Here is a 14,964-nt window from a genome sequence, read left to right as displayed (position 1 = left end):
CCTCAGCACCACATATAAATAAATAAAATAAAGGTTCATTGAAAACTAAAAAATATTAAAAAAAAAAAAAAGATTGAATGTCTGTTTTCTCCCACTCCTTCATGGGAAAGGATCAGTGAATTTTTAGAGCTAAGAGAATTTGGTTGCATAGAGGGTGAGGGTGTGTGTGTGTGTGTGTGTGTGTGTGTGTGTGAGAGAGAGAGAGAGAGAGAGAGAGAGAGAGAGAGAAAGAGACTCTGTCTCTCTAGAGGGACNTGTGTGTGTGTGTGTGTGTGTGTGTGTGAGAGAGAGAGAGAGAGAGAGAGAGAGAGAGAGAGAATGAATGAATCTGGGGGAAGATACAGAGAGAGGTAGGTGGGAGGGTCCCTGTGAGACCTTGAATGGACCTCTGTGAGGCTGGGCTGGGAGTGACTGGCTGAGCACTGGGGGTTTATGTATCAAAAATAGGGTCTTTAGCAGGGCTCAGCACATGCCTGTAATCCCAGCTACTCAGGAGACTGAGGCAGGAGGATCTCAAGTTTGAGGCCAGCCTAGGAAATTTAGGGAGACCCTCAGCAATCCAGCAAGACCTTGTTTCAAAAAAGAAAAAAGAAAATGGGAGTCCCTGGGGAAGCAGGAATGGATCCATAGGAAAGGAAAATAGGAGGCCCCCGAAAGGTGGAAATGGGGGGGGGTCTTCAGCCATGGAGGAATCTGAGGTGATAGGGGATTTTTTTTTTCAGTGTCACAAGCTTTTTATTATTTATTTATTTATTTAATCTACACATGACATTACAATGATCTTGGCAATTCATACATTTGTATTATTGGGGTATAATTTCTCATTTTTCTGATTGTACAGATTGCAGAATCACACTGGTCATAGAGTCACCTATATACATACATCAATCATAATGTCTATTCTATTCTGCTGCCCTGATTAAGCCCAGGCAGTGATGGGAAGTTACACGAGGAGAGACCGGTGGTGGGGAAAGATGGGGGCTTCCGCGGGAGGGAAGTCTGTGACAAGGGGTGGAACCTGGGTCGCCCAGTTGGGGTTTGCGGGAGTCCTTGTGACAGAGTCGAGTGGTCCGCGTGAGCTGGAGCTGGTGTTGCAAAGTTGGGATGGGAGCAGGGTCGGGGTGTCGGTGGGGGGTCTGGTCTGGTGAGTGGTTCAGATAACAGGGCGGGAGGGTCCCGTGGGCGCGGCCCATTGAGGTCCTCCATGGAGGTGGGGAAGGGGCCCGGAGGCGCCAGACACTGCGCCACCGGGGCGAGAAGCGGGAGCCTAGGGACGCTGGGGTCCCGCCAGCAGTGGCCGGGGGCTCGGCGGCGGCTCTCGGGCGCCCCCTGGCGGCCCCAACCCCGCCACCGCCGCTGCTCCCACAATGCTCGCGTAGCCCCGCTTGGGCTCCCGCGGCGGCGGCGGCGGCGGCGGCGGCGGCGGCTCCAAGATGGCGCAGGCGATCTTCGAGGCCCTGGAGGGTGAGCAGCTACGGGGCCCGCGGAGGCGGCTGTTCCGCGCTGCGCCCCCTCCCGCCGCGCCCTCGCAGCGCCGGGCCCAGGGCGCGCGGCGGCCTCGGGGCGGAGGGCGCGGGGCCCGGAACAGCCGCGGGGCGGGAGGGGCGCAGGCGAGAAGAGCCGCTGGAGCCGCGGTCCGGCGGGGAGGGCGCAGCGGGACCGGAACAGCCGCGGGAGCCGAGGCCTGGCGTGGGCACCGGTCCCCGAACAGCCGTCGAGAGCTGGTCCAGCGGGGAGGGGGCCGCGGGCCCAGAACAGCTCCAGCCTCAGGGCCTCGGGCCGGCGCGGGAGGGGTGTCCCGGCGGGAACAGCCGGGCCGCGCCGCTGCTCCGCAGGACCCGGGCGCGGAGGGAGGCGGTGCAGGAGCCGCTGACCCGCGCCAGGGCTTGGGCAGCTGGGCCAGCGCCCTGCCCATGAAGAGCTTCCCTGTGCGAACTGTGCCTCGTGCTGGCACGTAGTCCCTTATATGCAGACTGGCAAGGGAGAGGCGCCATCGGTGTGCAGGCTCGAGACTAGCAGTTCACAGACCCAAGCCCGCACACCTGGGCTTCTACCGCGTGTGCCCTGCTGGGGCACCGACTGTTGCACACTCAGACCAACACACGATGCCCACCGGCGTGTGCCTGGCGGGATGCGGTGCTCTCAGATCCAAGCTGTAAATACTGGGTGCCCACTGACTGCCCCTTGATCTGCAGGATCCCGGGATGGAGAGTGGTTCTTAGCCTCAGAGAATCGGAGGCTTCAGATACAGCAAACTTGGAGCGCCTCCGTGTGCACCTGCTGGCATCAGGGGGCAAGGGTAGCCTTAGCTACCCCGGACCAGGGCACACAGTAGACCCTGGGGGAAATACAGACCCTAGAATGATGAGTAATTGGCTAGAATGCAAACGGAAGTGGATTGGGCTGGTGGGGCTGGGGTGGGGTGAGGTGGGGTGGGTGGTGGGAGGAGACTTTGAGTCCTGCACCTCCCTTGGAAATCTGGGCCACTTGCTTTACTTCTTGAACGGTTAAGAGTTCTCACCATGGAGGGGGGTTCAATTTCAAGAATAGTCATTGAGCCAGACACACTTCCCATCTGCACCCCCCAGTCTAGTGGTTGTGGTGGAGAGAGACATAGAAAAAGCAATTGTAGAAATGATAGAATTCTAGAAAAGGTAGATGGTGAAAGAAGATCTCAGCTGGCCATTTGTGCAAAATGAAGAAAATAGGGGTGATGGATGTGAAGGGTGAGGGTCAGTGGGGGTTCTGTGTGGGAGGATAAGAAGATGGAGTGAGGCCTTTCTCTTTCATCTGTACTATTAGAATGATAATTACAAGAATTAATTTGTGTATTGAATAAAAGAAGAAATTAAAAGAGAAATCAGCTGGGACTAGAGCTTGTGGTAGAGGAGGGTCATGCACAAGCTCTGGGTTCAGTTCCCAACACCAAAATATAAATGAATAAGTAAAAGAGAAATCAGCCCCTAGGACATCACCATGCCTGCTGGGCGAGGGAAGGGCAGCAGGCCTGAAGATCCAGGGGAGAGGGTCATCTGAATGACGCAGGCAGTGGGAACTGCATTTGCAAAGCTCTCCCCTGGTTTCTCATGCAGGGGAGCAGCTAGAGAAGAGGCTTCCATTGGTTTGATGAAGCTTCTGAACTTTATCTTGGGATCAGTGTGGAGCTAAGAAAAGATTTTCAGCAGGGGAGCCGCACAAGCTAATGTATGTTTTATAAAGTTCACCATGGCCTCTGCGGGGAACAGACTGGAGGGGGCCAGAGTGGCTCTTGGGAGGTGAGTGAGGACTCTGCCCAGAGTCAGCTGAGAACTGATGGTGGCCCTGGCCAGGGGACAGCTGAGGGGATTGAAAGAGTGGATCTGAGACAAATTTGGTAGCTAGGTTTGCTAAAAGACCAGAAAGTGGAGGAGGGAGCAGTAGGTAAGGAAAGAATGAAGGGGTGCCCAAGAGGCATTTTGGGAGTGGTGCTCTATTCTGTCTGTGTGTGGTACTGGGGATTGAACCCAGGGATGCTCTACCACTGAGCTGTATTCCCAGCCCTTCTGTATTTTTTTTATTTTGAAATAGGGTCTTGCTAAGTTATTTAGGCTGAACTGAAACTTTCTATCTTCCCTCAGCCTCCACAGTCTCTGAGATTATTGGTGTGTGTCCCCACACCCAGTTGAATCCCACTATTATTTAAAATTATAATGCACCAATTAAAAAATAATAGAATGATCCCCTATATCCTATACCCAGTCTCCCCCAATGGTAACATCTTGTAACACTAGAGAATATCACTGTCAATCAACACAAAACAGTTCTGTCACTACCAGGTGTTGTCCTTTTCTAGCCACATCACAAATCCTTCTTCCATTCACATCATCCTTGACCCCTGGCAACTGCTAATCTGCTCTGTTTCTAAAGTTTTGTCATTTAAAGAATATTATAGGGCTGGGGGGTAGCTCACTGGCAGAGCACTTGCCTAGCATGTGCAAGGCCCTGGGTTCAGTCCCCAGCACCCACACACTCACAAAAGAACATCCTATTAATGGAATTGTAGAATATATAACCTTTGAGACTTGCTTTTTTTCCCACACATCTCAGTTGAAGGTTGATTCAAGTTGTTGTGGCTATCAATAGGTTGTTCCTTTTCTTTTTTGGGGAGGGGTAACTGAGGGTTGAATTCAGGGCACTTGACCACTGAGCCACACCCTCAGCCCTATTTTGTATTTTATTTAGAGACAGGATCTCACTGAGTTGCCTAACACCTCACTTTTGCTGAGGCTGGCTTTGAACTTGCAATCCTTCTGCCTCAGCCTCCCGAGCCACTTGGATAATAGATGTGTGCCCTTTTGCGTGGCTAGTTTTTTCATATTGCTGAATATTTCATGGTATGGATGATCCAGTTTAACCATTTGTCCACTGGAGGGTCTTCTGAAATGTTTCCAGATTTTTAAAATCATGAGTAAAAGTTCTGTGGACATTCATGTATAGATTTGTACCCAGATTCTAAAACACAGTTTTGTATCCCGCTCAGGGACAGGATAGGAAAGAGTCCAGACAGAAGGAACCTCTGGAAATAGCAATGTTTAGGGAGCAGACAGGAGAGGAAAGGAGGTGTGTGCTAGATGGCTTTTTATAACTATGATGAAATGCCTGAGATAAACAGCTTAAAGGGTGAAAGATTAATTTAGCTCATGATTCCAGAGGTTTCAGTCCCTAGTCAGCTGGCCCCATTGCTGTGGGCCTGTGATAAGGCAGAACATTGCCTCACTACATCTTGGCAGGGAGGGCCAGGGACAAGAATGTATTCTTTGCAGAGCATGTCCCCAAGGACGCACTTCCTCCCACCAGGCCCCACCTCCTAGTTTCCACCCCTTTCCAGTAGTCCATTCAAGCATGAACCCATCAGAGGTTAGTCTGTTAATGAGATCAGACCTTCATGATCCAATCACTTCCCAAAGCCCCACTTCTGACTATTGCTGCATTGGGGACCATGCCTTCAACACATGAGGCTTTGGGGGATATTCCTTATCCAAACTACAGCAAGTCCCCAGAAAGGAGGAGGAGACCTTGGAAGGGTGGTACCTGGAGCCAAGAAGGAAGTGTTCCATGGCGTGTCTGGATGCTGCCAGGTGGTCTTTGGTGTAGGTGGAAGCTTAAGTCCCTCTGGAGCAGGAGGATTGGAAGGTAGGTAGATGAAGAGCAGGACAGCCTTCAGCAGATGCTTGATAGTGAAGGGAAGACAGATGGGAACAAAGAAGGCCAGGGTGCCCGGATGCAGACAGACTTTGAGATATGCGGCATGGGTGAGAAAGATTTCCAGAGGGGCTCCACGGTTTAGGATTAGAGGTAGCCATCAGTAAGAGAGGAATCCAAACTAGCAGTGACGGAAAGAGGCTGGAACATTGTTTGTTTCATGGGAGAATCCAGCGGAAGTCAGTTTGCGGTGTGAGAATGGCAGGTACAGGCTTCTCACAGGCCCAGAATCTTTCCAAATCTCTCTCTCTCTCTCTCTCTGGTGCCAGGGATTAAACCCAGGGTGCTTAACCGCTGAGCCACCTCCCCAGCCCTATTTTATATTTTCTTTAGAGACAGGGTCTCACTGAGTTGCTTAGCGTCTCACTTTTGCTGGGGCTGGCTTTGAACTCTCAATCCTCTTGCCTCAGCCTCCTGAGCTGCTGGCATTACAGATGTGTGCAACCGTGCCCAGCAAATCTTGGGATCTGTTACAGGGCAGTAGGAGAGAACATCTACTGGGCGCTGCCAGCTGTCTCTACCCTGGCGTTGCAGTGGGTCTGGCTCGGGAGGATGAAGACTGCAAGGTCTGGGCCCACTTTCCTCAGAGCCCGTGTTGTCTTTTTCAGGAATGGACAATCAGACTGTTCTGGCCGTCCAGTCACTGTTGGATGGCCAAGGAGCAGTCCCTGATCCAACAGGCCAGAATGTCAGTGCGCCCCCTGCCATCCAGCCATTGGGTGAGTATCTGCTCTACCCACCAGTGGAGACTCAGTGGCTCCGAGCTTAGGAAGAGCACGTAGAGCTCCTGAGGGGGCGTGGGAGTAAACTGTCACTGGGTCCCCAGGATATCCCTGGGAATCTGAACCCTGTCTCCCACCCTCCCAGCCTGGACCTTCAGGTTTATTCAGGCCTTCTCTGCGTAGCTCTGAGGACGCTCTCTCACTTACTTAGTGGCTGTGGGAGCCCGATGCTGGGCAATGCTTTTCATTTTCTCTGGAAGTTGTTTCTCAACTCTCCAGAAACAATAGGCTGAACATGAATGTCTTCAATTTAAAGACCAAGTCCCTAAGACACAGGGAAAAACTCTGTTGCAAGTCCTTATGTGAGACTGCATGTTCATTTATTTCTTCCACAAACATTCTTAAGCACTTAGGAAGCACTCTCGGGACAAAAGGATAAAAACCTGGTTTGAATTTTGTGTCCATAGTCCCTGGCTCTGTGGCCCTGGCCAAGTGAATCAACCTCCCTATGCGTCGGTTTCCATGTCTGTTAAATGAGGATAATTGTCCTGTTTCATAGGAACCTTATGAGAGTACTCGGGACTTGGTTTCAACTGTTGTAGATGAGAAAGGAAAGTTTCTTATGGTTTTTAGAAGATTAACTTTATCTCTCTGTTGGGTGAAGCCCTGGTGGGCATTTGAGGTGAGTCTGGTGATTTCTTTCTGTGGATCTGCTGTCCTCACGTGCAGTCCAGGGTGGCCACCCCACCCAGCTCCTACTGTGGTCACCACCCCCCGGCCAACACAAAGGGAAGAAAGAAAGAAGTGGAAATCAAGCCTTTTCCTTTTAAGGGGAAGTTGCACATACCCTACATTCTGCTGTCATTCTGTTGGTCAGAATTCAGTCACATGACATGCTGCTACAAGGCAGGCTGGGAAGTCTGTCACTCACACCTTTAACTAGGAAGCCATGTTTCCCACTAATTTTTTCCTTCCTTCCTTCCTTCCTTCCTTCCTTCCTTCCTTCCTTCCTTCCTTCCTTCCTTCCTTCCTTCCTTCTTCCTTCCTTCCTTCCTTCTTTTGTAGTGGAGATTGAACCCAGGGACACTTAACCACTAAGCCACATCCCAGCCTGTTTTATTTTTTTATTTGGAGACAGGGTCCCATAGAGTTCCTTATAGCCTTGCTAAGTTACTTAGGCTGGCTTCGAATCTGTGATCCGAGCTGCTGGGATTATTATGTGTCACCATGCCTGGCTCAATTAACTTTTCATTTATTCAGCAAACATCCATTGAGGACCTCCTAAGTGTCCAGAAGATATCCCAGCTGTGGTGATAAAGAAGACACATTTCTTTCCCTTAGGGGACTCACCGTTTGGTGATGATGAGAAAGCTAATATATGAGAGGTGAACCCAAAGGAAGGAACTCTGGCCAAGGGCTTTGGGAAGCCTTCCTGGAGGAGGTGAGCCTTGCAGAATGAGTTGTTCTAAGAGAAGCAGCTCAGCAGCGGGCAGTGTGCTCACCTGGTCCATTTGGAGACAGAGGAATAAATTCAGGCAGGATAAAGATTCCTAGCTGGGTGAAGTGGCACAAGCCTGTAATCTCAGGGGTTTGGGAAGCTGAGGCAGGAGGATCGTGAGTTCAAAGCTAGCCTCCGCAATTGAGTGAGGCCCTAAGCAACTCAGTGAGACCCTGTCTCTAAATAAAATACAAAAAAGGGCTGGGGATGTGGCTCAGTGCTTAAGCACTCCTGTATTGAATCCCTGGTACCAAAAAAGAAAAAAAAAATCTGAAATTATCAACTTTGAACTGAACCCACTCTATTATTTCCTGGTGTCTAATGGTTTGCTACCTAGCTGCACATGGCTGGCTCTTCCCACAGGAGCCTGTGTAGCTCCCAGGAAGCTCCCGGTTGATGTTCGACATACTCAACAAATCGCGAATGCTGTCCAGAATTGCTGTTCTCTGTTCTGCGGTCTCCCACTCTTCACCATGATGCCCCTGACTTAATCTTGCTTTTTTTTCCCCCATTACTCAATCCCTCTATGGTCCCTTCCTGCATCTGGGTATGACCCTTAGATGATGAGGATGTCTTTCTCTGCGGAAAGTGCAAGAAGCAGTTCAATTCGCTGCCAGCCTTTATGACCCACAAGCGAGAACAGTGCCAGGGTAACGCACCTGCCCTGGCCACTGTCTCGCTGGCCACAAACAGCATCTACACGCCTCCAGCAGCACCTGCCACAGTCCAGCAGGCCCCGCCTCCTGCCAATCGCCAGGTATTCATTCACTCATTTATCCTCCCAGCTTTTTTTTTTTTTTAAGCTAGGTCTTGCTGTCGCCCAGGCTGAACTTGCCAAGCTGCCTGAGTTGAGCTGGGATGACAGGTGTGTGCCACCACATCTGTCCCAGCAGATCTTTCCAAGCACCTACTGTGTGTCGGGCACTGCTGGGCCCAGGAGGTACATCAGTGGATAAAACAGATCAGGTCACTGCTCTTGTGGAGCTGAGTGACACGGGTAGTATGCAAACAAATACGTGAAGCTGTACTTCCTGTGTTGAGTGTGGAGCTAGGGGACGCCAAGGCAGAGTGGTACCTGGGGAAGGACTCTGTGGAAAGGTGATATGTGAGCAGAGACCCAAGGAGGTGAGGGGAAGAGTGTTCCAGGTGAAGGGATCAGCAGGTACAAAAATCTGAGGCAGAGTGTGCCAGGTCATTCCAGGTACAAGGAAGGGACAGCGGCTGGGAGAGTGAGGAAGACGGAGGGTGACAGGGGCCGCAAGAGGGGCCTGGCAGGTGGGTCGGCCTTGTGGGCTTCACCTGGAGTGAGATGGGAAGTGCCAGAAAGCTTTGAGCAGCAGAGGGGTGTAGTCTGACTTATGCTCTAACCAGGTCTCTCCAGCTGCTATCGAGAGATTAGATTCTGACAGGTAGGAGAGCAGGAGGCAGCCGTGACAGCAGTTAGTTCCAGGCAGTGGGCGGCGCGGCTGGACTAAGGTGGTGCCTGAGGACGGGGTGAGAAGGAGACTTGGGAAATATTTTGAAGGTGTTAACAAAAGGGTGTGTAGGCCAGTTTAGTGAGGAGTGTGACATAAAGAGACATAAAGAGGAGTCAAGGGTGACTTGAGTTGGAGTTGCATCGTCCAAAGTGGGAAAGCTACCAGGAGAATATTTCAGCAGGGTATTAGGAGTTCATCTGGATGAGCTCTGGGAGCTGTAGAGGGAGGCAGTGTAGACTGTGCAGACCCCAAGGCTGAGGTCAGAAGGCGGGCAGGCTGGAACATGGTTCTAGAGCAAGGACATCCTGGTGGGGGCCTGGGTTAAAGGATCCCTTATGAAGGAGGCTGGGCGTGTCTCAGGAAGAGTCAAGGAGCTGAATTTACCTGTGGTTTCCTCCTCTCTCCTTACTCTTTTAGAATCTCTCAAAAATTATATGGACACAGTTCTGCCATCAGAAAGAGCATTCACCCCCAGCCCACTGGGACATGCAGACTGAAACTTTTCAAATTGCCACAGGATCTCCTAGCATAGGACACAGTCATTTCTCTAACTCCTCGATTATGAGTTTTACTAGAAGAAAATATTCCCCTCCCCTACTTTTTTTTTTTTCAACAAAAAAAGAGAAGAAAAATTCTTTCTTTCTGTTTTTGTTGTTTGTTTTTAGTATTGGAGATTGAACTCAGGGGTTTTTACCATTGAGCTACATCCTCTATATTTTTACATATTGATAGATCTTTTATTTTATTCATTTATTTATATATGGTGCTGAGGATCGAACCCAGTGCCTCACACATGCTTGGCAAGTGCTCTACCAACAACATTTTTTATTTTATTTTATTTATTTACTTTTAAAAATTTATTATTATTATTATATTGGTACCAAGAATTGAACCCACTACTTAACCACTGAGCCATATCCCCAGCCCTTTTTTGTATTTTATTTAGAGACAGGGTCTCACTAAGCTGCTTAGGGCCTCACTAAGTTGCTGAAGCTGCCTTTGAACTTGCGATCCTCCTGCTTCAGCCTCCCAAGCTGCTGGGATTACAGGCATGTGCCACCGCACCCAGCCAGTTTGACGCTTTCTTGTAAGATCTGCCTGTCCCCTCACTATTGTAAGCATGATATTTTAATTTTTATTGATTTGTACCTTTGCTGGTAATATAGACCTTGCCTCCTACTTTCTATTTTTAAAGTATTTTTTAGTTGTAGATGGACACAATATCTTTGTCTATTAATTAATTTTTGTGTGGTGCTGAGGATCAAACCCAGTGCCCCACACGAGTGAGGCAAGTGCTCTGCCACTGAGCTACAGCCCCAGCCCCCTTGTACCTTTTGAAAGTTAGAAGGTTACAAATCAAGACTCGTTTGGTGCTGCTCCTCTCCCCTGCCCCCAGGTTGCTGTTGGCAGATATCCTTCATGATCTAAGGTACATTCAAATATTTTATTTAAGTAACTAAGGAATCATATGCTATTGTTTTAGATTTTTTTTAAATAAGAACACATAATCTTCGTATTATATGCAATTTTATTTTTTATGCCATACAGTATTCTATTCCAGGAATATGATGTTATTTAAAAAAAAAATTTATACCTTTATTTTATTTATTTCTTTTTATGTAGTGCTGAGGATCGAACCCAGTGCCTCACATATGCTAGGCAAGTGCTCCACCACAGAGCCCCAGCACCAGCCCTGTGGTTATTCCCCCATTGGTGGACATTATTTAGTTTTCCACTGTTGGAAACAGGCTGTGTGGCCGGCCCAGTGGCATACACTGTCATCCCAGTGATTGGGGAGGCTGAGGCAGGGGGATAGCAAGTTCAAAGCCAGCCTCAGCAACTTGGCAAGACCCTGTCTCAAAAAAGAAAAAGGGCCAGGGGTGTGGCTCCGTGGTAAAGAATCAAGGCTCGTGGGAGCCTCTCATCTGGGCTCCCTGTGCAGCGTGTGAGCGGTTCCCTGGTCTAGAAACCGGAAGTGTTATTGCTGGATCAGAGGCTTGTACTTTGCAGAGAGGTGTCAGTTATTCTGCTTTGGGGAGGACTGAGCGGAGAGGAGGAGGGCCAGGGTCACACGGTCGGGTCTGTGGGACTCGGGAACTTGGATCTTTCCCTCAGCTTCCCTGCAGAGCCTCAGACGTGTTCACACATCCCTTCCTGTCTGTCTGTCTCTCTTGCTGCTCAGATCTCCACGTACATCACAGTGCCCCCGTCCCCACTGATCCAGACCCTGGTGCAGGGCAACATCTTGGTGAGCGATGACGTGCTCATGTCCGCCATGTCAGCCTTCACGTCCCTGGACCAGCCCATGCCCCAGGGGCCCCCGCCTGTGCAGGTAAGGAGACCGCGGGCTTCTCACAGGGTCTTTTTCTTGCTTTGTTCTTTGTGTTTATTTGTAGTCTTGAGGATCAAACTGGAGACCTTACACAAGCTAAGCAAGTCTCACTGGGTCTTGTCTCCAGGCCTGTGTTCAGTACCTTGTAGAAAAAAGGGGGCTTGGGCCGGCCTTCTCCATGCTGAAGGGGCCTGTCAGCCTCCCGCGGCCAGCCTCACTGCCGTGAGGGAACCGCCACAGTTTGGCTATTTTGACTCCTGCTTTTGTTTTTTAAAAGTGTCCCTTGTCAGCTGGGTGTGCTATAATCCCAGTGATTTGGGAGGGTGAGGCAGGAGATCACAAGTTCAAGTCTCTGCAGATGTAGCTTAATCATAAAGTGTCCCTGAGTTAAATCCTCCCGCCCCCAAATATTAGAAGATACACCGGGGCTCCTTGGGATTTTTCTAATACCCATAGGCGACCGACCACCGTGACACCAATTCCAGACTCCCAGGAGGGGCGGAGATGCTCCCAGTAAACCACACTGTTGGTACAAAGCGTCTAGATGAGCTGGTACTGGCACAGTGTGGTCTGTGCCGCTGGCGGGCAGAGCAGCTGTATCAGCCAGGAGTGTCCCAAAGCTGCGTTCTCAGGTGCCCGTCAGAGCCAGCCCTGTAAACAGGCCTCCTTAAGATGGCAACATGCTGGTCGGTTTTGCTGATGTTCTTAGAAAAAAGAATAGCGGCTCCAGGCTGATGCCCCCTCAGAATTCTTCTGGGACTTTGTTTCCCTGTCCCCTCTGAGGTCCCTGTGAGTCGTTCCCGTCCCCTGAGGAGGCGCAGGTACACAGTCTTCCTCATCGATGCTGGTGGCAGCCAGCAGCTCTAATGCTTTGCTTTGCTTCTGATTTCAGAGCAGCCTGAACATGCATTCTGTGCCCAGCTACCTCACTCAGCCTCCGCCACCTCCTCCACCCCCACCACCTCTGCCGCCACCCCCACCCCCCAACCCCCGCCACCCCCACCCCAGAGCCTGGGCCCCCCCGGGCGTCCCAACCCTGGTGGCAGTGGCATGGTGGAGGTGTACAGTGCTGCTGCGCCCATGGCTGGGAGTGGGACGGTGGAGATCCAGGCCCTGGGGATGCAGCCCTACCCGCCACTGGAGGTGAGCCAGGGCAGGGAGGGGTGTGGGGAGCAGGGCATGGCCAAGGTCTTTCCTGAGCACCGGCTGTGTGCCGGGCTCTGTGCTAGGGCTGTGGTACCGTGGGATAGTGAACCAGACCCACCCCGGCCCTCATGGGAGATGCATCGTGGGAGAAAGCTGGACCTCGATAGAAGCATCATAGCCACCGATGGAAAACGCGACTGGGGAGGTGGGATGAAGTAGAGGTCGAAGCAGAAACACTAGCCCTGCTCAGGGGCAGTTAGAACGGTCAGGATACTTGCCTTTGGGGAGAAGATCCCCCCAAATTATCAGCATAACTGTCTCGTTCTTTTACAAGTGAGATGAATCAATTATCTATTGCTGTGTAAGAACCCCCCAGGACCTCAGTGTTTAGGTCCAAGTGCTCACACCAGTCAGCCAGGCACCTCTGCTGACCTTGGCTGGGTGTCAGCTGCCCTGGGATGGCCTGGACTGCGACAAGGATGAGACTCAGCTCTGCTCTTTGTGGCTCTCATCCCCCTGCGGGTTCTCCTGGCCGTGGTGGAGGCAAATACACAGAAATGCTTGAGGCCACTCTAAGCTTAGACCTGTAAGGACACGAGTCATTTCTCCCAGCCACAGTAGGCTATGAGGCCAGCCTAGATTCAGGGGACCGACCTGATGCCGCTTCTCAGTGGGAAGAGCTGTAGAGTCATCCTGCAAAGGTCCAGCACAGGTGTGGGTCCAGGGAGGGAAGAGTCGGGGCCACGGCACAGTCAGTGTGTCATGACCAGTGGTGGTCACCTGATTGCTCAGGAAGGCCTTGAGTGATAGGTGAATTCGTGCCTGGGACAGATATTGATCGAGTGCAGTCCTGGTCAGGGTCGATCAGGGAAGTGCACACCACACTGTGCGTTTCTGGCAGAGGGATTTAATACAGAAGGTAGGTGTCTTCAGCGCTGGAGGAAGGGCTGCAGAAGCGCCACTGGTTTTCAGGCCCGCTGTCAGAGCTCAGCCCAGGGAGCCAGGGTGTGGCTGCTGCGCCCTGATGCCAGGGGCCCGTGGGGCGTGGAGTCTGCTGCTGCCCGAGGCCTGGGGCATGGGGCCTGGGGAGCAGGAGGGGCACGTCGAGCTGGGTCAGCGGCTCCTTTGCTTGTGACTTGCACAGCCCGCCCTCTCCCACGTGGCTGCTGGACAAGGCACTCTCTGCCCCACTGTGCATCCAGATCTCATGCAGAAGCTGCTGCTGGGCAGAACCTCGTCTTAAGTTCAAAACCTTGCTCTCGAGGGAGGTGCATTTCCGGGCTGAGCCTGGGCCCTGTCGGGTGCCCACTGAGCACTTTAGGGAGGGCGCTCGTTCAGCAGACCGTTATCAAATCCCTGCTCGAGCCAAGCATGGCTTTGAGCCTGGGCCTGGAGTAGGGAGCAGAACTCCCTGCCCTGTGGAATGAAGCCGGACAAACAGGAAAAATGTCTGATTTTAATTGACTGAACCCAGGGCACTTTACCACTGAGCCTCATCCCCAGCCTTTTTTATTTTTTAATTTTTTTGTAAAATATTTTTAATTGTAGATGGCCACAATACGTTTATGTTGTTTATTTATTTATTTTTATGTGGTGCTGGGGATCAAACCCAGTGCCTCACACATGCTAGGCAAGTGTTCTGCCACTGAGCCCCAACCCCAGCCCTTTATTTTGTATTTTTGAGACAATGTCTTGCTAAATTGCTTAGGGCCTTGCTAAGTGGCTGAAACAGGCCTCAACCTTGCAATCCTCCTGCCTCAACCTCCCAAGTTGCTGGGACTACAGGCATGTGCCACCATTCCTGGCTCAGAATTTCAGATAATAGTAAGTATAAGGAGAAAAATAAAGCAGAGAGGGATAGGAAGTGTCATTTTGGGTAGAATATCCCAGAAAGACCCATGAATGATATGCAAACGAGTTCTTCACAATGTGCCAGTCATGATCCCGGCTTAGTTAACTCAGTTTTGTGAATGACTCAGAATTCATTCAGCAGCTTTCTGTGGCATCAGCATCGGCTCCCAGTTGACAGGAGGCTGTTACTGCAGCATCTGGTGGTGTTAGTTAGCTGTGAGGACACAGGCCCTTTGGGCTTCCTGTGCTAAAACTATCACCAAGAGCAATAATAGCTGGGTGTGGTGGCACACTTCTATAATCCTGGTGGCTCAGGAGGCTGAGGCAGGAGGATTGCAAGTTTGAAGCTAGCCTTAGCAACTTAACAAGGCCCTCTCTCAAAATAGAACATAAAAAATGAAAAAAAAAATAACTGGAGATGTGGCTCAGTGGTAAAGTGCCCCCACTGGGTTCAATCCCCAGCCCTGAAAAGGAAAAAAAAAAAAAAGGAGTTATAATAGCATTAATAACAGCTCATGTTTATCAGTGCCTGATGTGTGCCAACTTCTGCTCTAAGCTCTTAATTGTTCCTTTTTAAATTCTCACAACAACCCCATGAGAGGGAGCTGTGATGAGCCCCATTTCACAGAGGAGGAAACTGAGGCAGAGAGATTAAAACCAGGGGCCACTTTAATAGTAAGTGGCAGAGCCCGGATT

At 50.9% G+C, this 14,964-nt stretch overlaps 1 protein-coding gene across 1 annotated transcript in view; it reads left to right on the top strand.

Moving 5' to 3' along the window:
• Nucleotides 1–1,341: 1,341 nt before the first annotated feature.
• Nucleotides 1,342–14,964, top strand: part of Znf341 (zinc finger protein 341) — a 43,390-nt gene continuing 29,767 nt past the window's right edge. Inside the window, 6 exon segments of the mRNA XM_015481634.2 lie at nt 1,342–1,464; nt 5,850–5,960; nt 8,022–8,218; nt 11,122–11,271; nt 12,164–12,254; nt 12,257–12,414. Coding sequence (XP_015337120.1) covers nt 1,434–1,464; nt 5,850–5,960; nt 8,022–8,218; nt 11,122–11,271; nt 12,164–12,254; nt 12,257–12,414 — 738 coding nt within the window. The 5' untranslated portion in view covers nt 1,342–1,433.

The sequence above is a fragment of the Marmota marmota genome, unplaced genomic scaffold (genome assembly GCF_001458135.2).
Source record: "Marmota marmota marmota unplaced genomic scaffold, marMar, whole genome shotgun sequence".
Classification (NCBI taxonomy): Eukaryota; Metazoa; Chordata; class Mammalia; order Rodentia; family Sciuridae; genus Marmota; species Marmota marmota.
This window is presented reverse-complemented; position numbering and strand designations above follow the sequence as displayed.